The 10,000-nt window shown below is 43.7% G+C and overlaps 1 protein-coding gene across 12 annotated transcripts in view; it reads right to left on the bottom strand.

Annotated features, from left to right (window-relative positions):
- The window catches only part of EBF3 (EBF transcription factor 3), a 121,893-nt gene that overhangs the window by 686 nt on the left and 111,207 nt on the right, over positions 1-10,000 (bottom strand). For 3 of the 12 annotated variants that reach the window (XM_063339428.1, XM_063339430.1, XM_063339432.1), the window contains exons 13-16: positions 9,422-9,487; positions 8,602-8,779; positions 7,201-7,386; positions 6,578-6,775 (exon numbers count right to left, since the gene is read on the bottom strand). In XM_063339428.1, coding sequence (XP_063195498.1) covers positions 6,578-6,775; positions 7,201-7,386; positions 8,602-8,779; positions 9,422-9,487 — 628 coding nt within the window. Of the gene's footprint in view, positions 1-6,577; positions 6,776-7,200; positions 7,390-8,601; positions 8,780-9,421; positions 9,488-10,000 lie in introns of all 12 variants that reach the window. The other 9 variants (XM_063339427.1, XM_063339429.1, XM_063339431.1 and 6 more) reach the window with 3 other exon arrangements.

The following is a 10,000-nucleotide window of genomic DNA, read 5'->3' as shown; positions in this document are numbered from 1 at the left end:
AATACCCCTGACCAGCCACCTCCTTTCTTTTTTTAAACAGATAAAGACTGAGATGCCAACAACTAAGGCTTTTTTCCTAGTTAACTCTTTGGGAGAAACATAATTCAGACAGTCTTTAATTTTAGTGTTGTTTAATTTTTGCCATAATGATATTTCTCATTAATTTATGTACAACAGATATTAATAAATTTGTTCGTGTAGTGATGTGAACTTCAATTTCTCAGTTCATTAATTTCAACAATATTAATTTATTTCAGATTCGCTGTTAGAGCTTTACGGTTTGGAAGCGCTGGGTCCGTACACATTTCATACGTCACGCAGCCTCCTCCAGCAGCGCGGGCTGCACGAAGGGGGCCCCGAGCAGCTCTGGCCCCGCGAGAGAGATGATGCCAAGGACTTGTATGGGACCGTATCTCTCTAAAACACACCTCAAGTGATGCTCCTGAAACAGGTCAAAGTTTTCCAACTCTGCTAGTTTTTTCCCCAATGAGACGTACAAGATATGTCAAAAATCGAAACAGAAGCTATAATTTTGCTTAGCTTATAATACTGCATGTTTTAAACCGAAACAGCAACTGAAATTACAAAACTTAACTGGAGAATAGCGCGTATATTGGCAGAGACCCTTTCTACCCAAAATATTTAGTTTCCTTATCATATTTCCACTAAATCTCTTGCACTCCACACTATGCTAGCCCGGGACAACAAAAGACCTAGCTCTGCATTTAGACCTGCCCAACCAGGTGCTCTCAGGTTGACTTCTTCTGGGAGGTTTCAGGCAGCAGGAAGCCTGGCACCACGTCAAGGCAGCCCCAGGGAGGTTTGGTTACATGGGGTGCAGCTGAACTGGGGGACATGGGAACTCATTTTGAGGTGCTGTTATCATAAAATCATGGAATGGTTTGGGTTGGAAGGGACCCTAAAGGCCACCCAGTGCCACCCCCTGCCCTGGGCAGGGACACCTCCCACCAGCCCAGGTTGCTCCAAGCCCCGTCCAACCTGGCCTTGAACCCCTCCAGGGATGGGGCAGCCACAGCTGCTCTGGGCAACCTGGGCCAGGGGCTCACCGCCCTCACAGCAAAGAGTTTCTGCCTCACATCTCATCTCAGTCTCCCCTCTTGCAGTGTAAAACCCTTCCCCCTCGTCCCATGGCTCCCCTCCCTGATCCAGAGTCCCTCCCCAGCTTTCCTGGAGCCCCTTTAGGGACTGGAAGGGGCTGGAAGGTCTCCCCGGAGCCTTCTCTTCTCCAGGCTGAACCCCCCCAGCTCTCTCAGCCTGTCCCCACAGCAGAGGGGCTCCAGCATCTCTGAGGCCTCCTCTGGATTAGCTCCAGCAGGTCCATGTTCCTCTTGTGTTGCCTATGCTGCAATACAACCCTCAGCTGCCCTGGACAACAAGATCACCACATGTCAACCCAAAACATTGGGTCTTCCTATCTTTTCAGGCTCAGGTTGAGGAGGGGTCTGTCGTCCCACTTTACGTCAAGGTGATGGTGAGACATAAAGGCTACGTCTCGGAGCCAGCACGAGACGTGCTCTGCCAGCACGCCAAGCGAAGTGCAAAAGCCCAGAACTGATCCAGACATTTGCTTTTCAAAGAACAACTTAACAGAAAAAAAAGTCTAGATTTATCTTCCAGAGGTTGCGTGCATAAACACCTTAACAAATAGCACATGGTTACTTGGTACCTCTTACACGTTTTCTGTAATCTCATGTTTGGCTTCTGCTATGTGAAAATTTATGTTGGCTGCTGCATACTTTTATGGGGGAAAAAAGTCCAAATTCTTTAATTTAAGTGATTTAGCCATTTTTGTTGCATTCTATCTGTGGCACAACGGGAGGGTGGGTGCAAAACTGGTGCTCCAGACCTTTATTTCACTATTTATTTTAGTAGCAACATTTGACAATTGTGCTTTTCTGCACTACGTTTCCTGCTGTGCAAATTGATACCTAATGCCTTCTTAAAGAAAAATGGGGTGGCTAGTTTTTTAATAATAATTTTAACAGTTTCATCCAGGGGAAGACCAGAAAATTAAGCAGGATGCAATTTTAAAAGAATATAGAGAACCTTTTGCTCTGCATTACAGTCATAAACCTTAACCAGAGAGCAATATCTTCCACAATCTATAAAAAGTAAATTACAATTGAAAACCAAATTTTGAGCACATATTGTGCTTCCAACTTTGCAGCAAGCCTGCACTTTCTCACTAAAAAAAAAAAAAAAAAAATTATTCTATACCTTAAATGTCCACTGTTTCAAACAGGAAGAAGCCCTCTGCCCTAAGGAACCCATATGTGAGCATCCTGCTCCTAAAAAATGTGTAAGTACTTAACTTTCTGGTCATAGGCTATGCAACGGAGGTCATACAGAATTGACAAGATTGTGGCTTTTTGGGTAAGGCCCAAAGGCCCTTTTTTGTCGACTTACTGACAGGAGTGAGCCATGCCCGCAGGACAGCAGAGAGAGGGGTACCACCTCTGCGAGCTGCTGCCTCCGAGTTTTGACCCTAGTTAGGGTCTGAGTTGGCCGGGGACGGGTGCGCAGCTGGCAGGGTGGCGTACGAGTGCAGCAAAGAAGACGACAACACGTTAGCTCTGGCTGACATTGCCTACACACTGACCATCCTGAGATTTCCCCAGATCATCTTCTTTTTTATTCTTTTTCTCTTCTTCTTAACCTCTGTCTTGGATCTCTTTAGAAAAAAAAGTGGATCCCCTTGTTGAGTCTAGACCTCTCCATGTTCCCTCTTGGGCAGTAAGTCCTAAAATGCAGAGTGGCTTTGTGGGGTCACTTACTAGCAGCAAGATCTTGCTTCTAGTGTGGTGAGCTCAGGTGGTCCTGATGCTTAAGGTGACATTACCACAAGCCAGAAGTTAGAGCAGCTCTACCTCTGCTTTCTCCTATATTAGGAGACAAAATAGTCCATCTGAGGTCCAGATGGATCTTCATAGCTCTGCTCCTGCTTTCTCACCACCTCAGATGTACCAAGAACAGCGTTTTTTCCACACACAAAACCTACAGTGGTTCACCCCACAAGGATTGGTGCAATTAACCCCCGGAACCCTGTAAAAGGACTACCCGTGTCTGCAGGGTGTTACGTGTTGGGGTTTGCCGTGCTTTCATCTGCCTCTGCCTCTGCCCGGTGCTAACAAACCTTCACAGCAAAAACTGGGCTGCCTGGCCCCGTCGTGCTGCTGTGCCGTGCCTTGCCATAGCGGGGTCAACCAGCTTCCCTGACAGCTGGCCAACTGGCTTTTATTTCAGAACGGAGCTTATGTGGGGAAAGGCAACGCAACAAGCAATGAGAGAGGATGTCCTGCCCTGTCATTAAAAGAGCACGCCATCCCTTCTTATCCAGATCCATAAACTGCAGGATTTCCCTCAGATACAACAACAGGGACCACGAGCTCTTCTGTCTTGGGTTGACTAAATGTATGGGACCGTCCCTAACGGTGCAGACCCCTCAGCTGCCACTCGGCTCCTTCACATCCCGCTGTGCAATGCGGCTCTCTACTTGAAGATCACCGAAAAGCTTTATCTGCGTTGGACTGCAGCTCTTGAATTCTGTATTTTAATTTAATGTAGAAAATGTGCTGATCAGAAAACTCTCAACCTGCTTGTACGGGGTTCAGAAAGCAACTAAGTAAACTTTAAAAAGGGCTCAATGCCAACAAATGACTAAGAAAATAGGAAGAAGGAGGCAGAAACCCCCTAAATAACTGTAGCGGTAAAATGCAGTGTAAATAAGTGTCTCCTGCTTTGCTGCCTTTTCTTTACAATGTCTCACGAAGGAAGCAGATGACGAATTCATCCCTGTCTTGCCATTCAGTTCTGGCTGCAGCTCAGCTCAAGGCGCTGGCTGAGATCTGTGAGGACAGTTGGGTGAAGCGGTGTCAATCCAGAGCCTTTTGCGAGTTCAGTCTGAATTAACTCAACAGCTTCGGTTGGAAAAAATGATGGTGCCTCTGCTGTGGTGGTAAAGGAACTCACCACGGATACGTCAGATGCAATTCGATTTCCTCCTCAGCCCAAGAGGACTTGAACCCCCAGATTTTGCCTTTCGCTAGAGTACCCTAACTCTCATGACACAGAGCATCACCTCATGGTGCTGTGCTACTTTGCATAAATAATTCAACTTTTTGTCAAAAGCCAGGAACTCAGTGCTCTAATTACCAGACCACAAAGACGTTCTTACTAGTTCTCTGGGTCATTTTACTCAATGCAAAATGATCCTGTTTAACTGTTGAAGCTGGGCGAGGAAAATATGAAAATTCCTTTTTTTTTCTCCAACGTTTCTATTCCTGTTCAGTTTGGCTGCCGAACCAAAACCCCAAGTTCCTGCTCATCCCTACACCTGGATGCCTCCGCGGTTTCCAAGTTCGGAGTGCTCGGTGGGGCAGCGGTGCAGGCCTCAGGGGCACCTAACCTCGAGCGCCAGCAACACCCACGGGATGCTGGACCTCACCAGGGATGACCCCAGCTCTGCGGCCAGGATTGCAGCACCCTGAAATCAGGGGTGGAAGGGATTGCTCCGCCTTCGCTGGGCTGCTGGGCATGGAAAAAGCTTAGTCCAGAGGAGGGCTGGGCCTCAGCCTAAGGAGCTATTTGACAAAACCAGCACTGGTTGATTCAAAGTCATCTACCGGGCATTTATACCAAAAGCAGTTTGTACCTGAGGATGAAGACGTGTGATACTGGGGGCTGGGGAGGGGCCAAGGGAGGCTGGCATTTAGCCTGCCCCGTTCTTCCGAAAACCCCACTCTGCAGCCATCTAGACCTTCAGGCACCTGAAACCTTGTCTATCTGATGGGAAGCCCTATATTTACATACCGAAATTACAGAAATTTAGATCACTTAAATTTAGATCTTTAAATAATATTTTTTTCAGAGTAAGTCAATATCAACAAATTAATGAAAATATATATATATATAAAAAATACCTGCTACAGAATAACTGCCTCAGATCTGAGCCATGTGTTACCACAGTATTATTTTTATTTTTATTTTATTTTATATTTTATTTTATATTATTTTATTATTTCAGTATTTGCTTTTTAAACTAGTGTCTTTTTAGAAAAAGTAGGAAAGTAGGACACTGGATTATTTTATGAATGGATAATCTTTTCTAAGAATATTGCTTATACCTGGGATAGTTTTCTACTTACAGTAACATAGTAAAACTTCCACTAAAGACACATGCAATGAGAGAAATTGTTAATCTAATTATCCTTTTCTTTAACATGCATCCTGCAATAAGGCTGTAGGATTGCTGGATTCCTGAAGGTCACCCTTCATTGACCTGAGTGCATAATAAGCTCTCGGATGCTTCTTTGGGCCAAGAAGTTAATATCAAACTACAGGGACATCCGTTTTGAGATCCTGGTCTCGGATGGGCTGGATTTTTGGTGGTCAGGCAGTTTATGTCTCTCCAAAGCACCTTAAACGAGATACCACAAAACGCAGGTGTCCAGAATTAGTTTGGCAAATCGAAATATCTGCCTTCATCTGTTTGCCTGCGAGTGCTCATCATGCTGTGGCGATACAAAGAACAAATAATAACCGGGCTACCCACGTCTTACCTAAGGAAGTCAAGAGGAGCGACGACCTCGGGGTAGGAGTGTCTGCCACCCCTTCTGACTTCCACGGGACCTGAAGTGCTCCAATTTACTGCTCTGGGCCACGAGGCTCCTTATTTGTGAATCGGAGGCAAACAAACCTTTTTAACAGTTCTAATGCATCTGACAATACCATCCATCTCCTAAACTTTAAGATATGCCATAAAAAGGAAGACTTTGTTCATATTTTTATTCCTCCACCAAACATACACTGTACTGTAATTCCTCCTGCCCCACTGCCAGCAGGTGACCATGGAAATTCTGCAGCTGATTGATAAATTGTTCATTACTCTACCCACACGAAAACGCACAGATTATAAAAAAATGCATAAGCTTAAAATTGCCTGCCTTAATTAAAATATTTAGTTGTTCGTTTAGGGAAGTAACCACTCTAACCCCACGGTAGGAGAGTGAGAGGGACCAACCGAACATGCAAACTCAGCGCACAAGCGGCCAGCTAGTCCAAGGGAAGGTTAGTTCACTAAGTAAGAGCTTAACCCGATCTAGATTAATTTGATGTATTTCAAAATAACTATTGCACCGCACGTAAAATGAGGAAACCACACCACAGTATGCTGGAGCGCTGCTGGTTTTAAACGTCTGTAGAAACGTGTTCAGAAAACACATAAACGCAAGGAGTACACAAAACCTCCGAGAAGCATCCAGTCTTGCTTTAAAATTTAAGGCACGAACTCCTAAGGGAAAATGCCAGAAAAACAACTAATGTTTTCTCTAACGCAAGTATTAAAAGTGAACTAAGATTTGCTTAAAATCTTAGCATACCACTCCCGCTGCCCTATTTCTTCTCCTGCTTCCGCACCGCTACGAGAGCACCAGAAACCCCAAAACACAGCGTACAGCGAGGTACCTTTCTCCAAAACGAACGACCGGGGCTTGAGTGTATGCACCAAAAAAAAACAAAAAAAAGCAATACACAGAAAATTGAGAGAGATCCGGCTCACCTTGAAGTCCATTTCCATTTGCACTGGTGCAAGATGGTGGAGGAGAGGCTTGGGGCCTGACAACAGGAGCAAAGGCGCTCTTTTGTTTCACTGCAGAGATGACATTGGCAGGTGAGAATGAGAAAATGCCGTGTGTACTGCTACAGTTTGAAGGGAGGGTGACCGAAGAGGCTGCCATGGTAGGGCTTGACGGCACTACTGCAATAAAGCAAAAATAATCAGGACTCAGATTGAGGTTTTCACGGCAAACACGGAAAAAGAGAGTGATAGGGCCTTGCCTCTTAAAATATATATATATATATATATAAAAAAATATATATAAAAAAAAAAATGAAATGCCTTGGCTTGGCCACTCTCTGGATAACAGGCAAACTCTTTTGTGTTGGACTTTTGTTACAAATTGCGCAGTCCAATTTTTTATTATATTATTTTTTTTTCTATCTGAGATTGTATTATGGCACAAACAGATCAATTTATTATATTCGTTTTTACGTCCAGCCTCCAGAGTCACCCCTCCTTTTATCCAGTAGCTCACAATATAGGAAATCAAAACAATGCAAGTATTTGATTTTGTAGTAAATATGAATCTATATGATGATGTGTTACCAAAAATAGACACTTACTGCCATAAGGAGAGTTAGCTGAGGAGCCATTAAGAAATCCAGGGGAACCTGGTACACCTAGATTGGGCATGCCGGCATTGCCATATCCATTCATGCTATTGCTGACTGTGTTGTAATTGGACTGCTGAGGAGTACTGCTGGGAACATATCCTCGCGGGGAAACACTGCTTGTGTTGCGACTGTAACCTACTGTGTTAGAAACCCCCCCACCCCAAAAAAATAATGTTATTTTATAATATAGACTTAGGGCTGGGGGGTTTCCTCATGCAGCATATATTACACAGTTTTAATTGATTGCACAGCTTTGCTCTAAGTTGTCTCTTACTGCCCTATCAACTCTCGCAGTTTGAGATAACCTTATCACGCCAACCCTACTTAAATCATCCGCGAGCACTCTATGTTGTCTCTCCTCTTAGCACAGACAGCCAACAAAAGCTCTCTTCGATCCAGCTGTGTCAGGTGCCTTCACGTTTGTCTTTAGGAGCAATTATCAACAGGCTCGAGTCCCGCTTTGTACCAACACACTGAATGAACTTTCAGCCTCTCCAGACCTTCAAATGCCACCGCTGACAAGGAAAACTTTTTTGTTGCAGTGATTTACTTTAAAAGGCTGTTTTGGGGTCTTCATTTTGTGACTGATATTTTTATACTAACAACAAGCTCGTACTTTCGTAATGTGTAGCCATCGGTGAAAACTAATTCAAGATCAAGTACAGAATTTTATAAGGCTTATTAGCTTGGAAATGCATTAAAAGACAATCTTTTTAGAAGAGGAAACATAGCAGAATCAGGATTTTAAACAACAATTTGTTCCTATCTGAGCAATCAATTTAATAATTACGTTGCAAGCAAAAAATATGGGTTTGAACATATCTAATAATCCTGCTTCCCTCCTTTCATTAGTATCAAAATTAATTTCAAATGCAATATGCTACGTGCATTTTCAATTACAACAGGTAAATTAAATCAACTATTACTTTTATTAGTAACATATATGTCACACATGCCTATAAACAAAGTATTTTAAAATCACAGACATCCAATTAGATTTATCTGTGTAAATATTCCAAAACCAGGTGGAGATACCTAGACATAATTGTTTTATAAAAAACATACACGTTGTATATTTACTGTGAATAATAGACAGCTTTCTACACCTTGCCAATTTTATGTAATTTTTTTTTTTTCCCACTGGAGATGCTTTATGATAAACAGTAAACGAAAGAACAGGAAGAATTAAATATTACGAGAAAGTTAAAGACGGCATTTCATCACACGCTCAGACATACGACTATGGGGAGAAAAAGAGGTAGAACACAGCCGCGACGCCAGCGCGGATTAATAGGCACTGTCCAAAAAGAGCCAACAACGGGAAGGTTTAACTCTTGAAATCCCACCTACCTTGGTCGTTGGCTTGCGATGTTTCCGAGACATTAACGGCGAGCTGGCTGCTGAAGGAGTTCACTCCCATCATGCCAGTGTGAGCGGGAGTGTTGGCGAGAGTGGGGATCTGGTTGTGATTGCGGGGCACACTGTATAACGCCTCAGCAATGTCAGCTGCTCGTTTCAGGATTATTTCCTAGAAAGACATAAAACGAGCACTGACAACTAAGAAACTGAGGCGCACAAACACTCCAAGTTCAAATTGACAGAAGAGATTCACGTGCAGTGACAGTAAGGGTGGGGATTTTGCTGCTTCTTTCAACTGTTTTCCTTCCCGCACACTGGAGCACTAGGCAGTTTCACGTCAACACAGTAAGAAATAACGAAATTAATGTAAAATTACAGTTTAGCGCTGTTAAGTCATGTGAAAATTGGAACATACACGTTATTCTTCCAGGGCAGTAGATGTATTTTCAGCAGTTTGCAAAATACAGTATGCTTTATCCGCTCTGTTTAGCAGATTTCTTTAGGACTTCCCATTAGTCACTGTATATTTTGGCCCGAGTTCAAGGTTATTCTCTTGCCTTAATGATTGCTGATGCTTTTGGCACCTTACACTTAATCATCATTTCTGATAGGCAAACTAGCCGTGAGAAGAGAATGGGAAGACGAAGAAGCGTTTCCCTCCGAGCATCACATCACGTCCCACGGCCCTCAAGGTGCTTGGCAATGGCCGGCTGGGTACAAAGGGACCGCGCTGGTGCTCCGCCAGCTCCGCCGACAGCAGGTATCGGTTTCCATTGGAGGCGTGCAGGCCAAGACTGGGCTTGTCACCTACCTGGTTGTTATGGGGCATCCCATATAGGGCTTCAACAAGGTCTGCTGCTCTCTTAAGTAATACTTCCTGAAGAAAAAACAAAGAGCCTGCGTTATGTTTCACTCCATAAACCGTCCCAAGCAGAAAAGAGAAGTGCAACAACGCTGGCAGTTCGCGGTGGCATCTATAATTACGAGGAACCGATAAAGTGGGTAAAACACATCACGCGCTGTCCTGGCGCTCTCGCTATATTTAGTGGCCGTATTACAAAGATAGGAAGGTATTTTGTTTTGGAGGAAAATACTGTTTGAGGTTTGAAGTCAAAGTTAGATACGAGCCTAAAAATAATATTGCATTTTACATCCAGCTGTTCAATTATGATTGACTAGAAAAGGTGTTTGCTGCTGTAGCATGTAGCTCTAGTGCTGAATTAGTGAAATCAGTGCTTGAGGTTTAATGATGTAGTCTTATGGGTATTAAACAAACAAACACATGGTAGAGATATGAAAGGCACAGGCATCACATTTGGCTGTTAATTCCTAGCACTTTAGTGGTGAAGAACAATAAGTAATTTTCCATATCTTAATTAAACTGGCAGAG

This window comes from Chroicocephalus ridibundus, chromosome 6 (assembly GCF_963924245.1).
Source record: "Chroicocephalus ridibundus chromosome 6, bChrRid1.1, whole genome shotgun sequence".
Taxonomy (NCBI): domain Eukaryota; kingdom Metazoa; phylum Chordata; class Aves; order Charadriiformes; family Laridae; genus Chroicocephalus; species Chroicocephalus ridibundus.
Note: the sequence above shows the minus strand (reverse complement) of the source record. Positions and strands in the feature narration are given on the sequence as shown.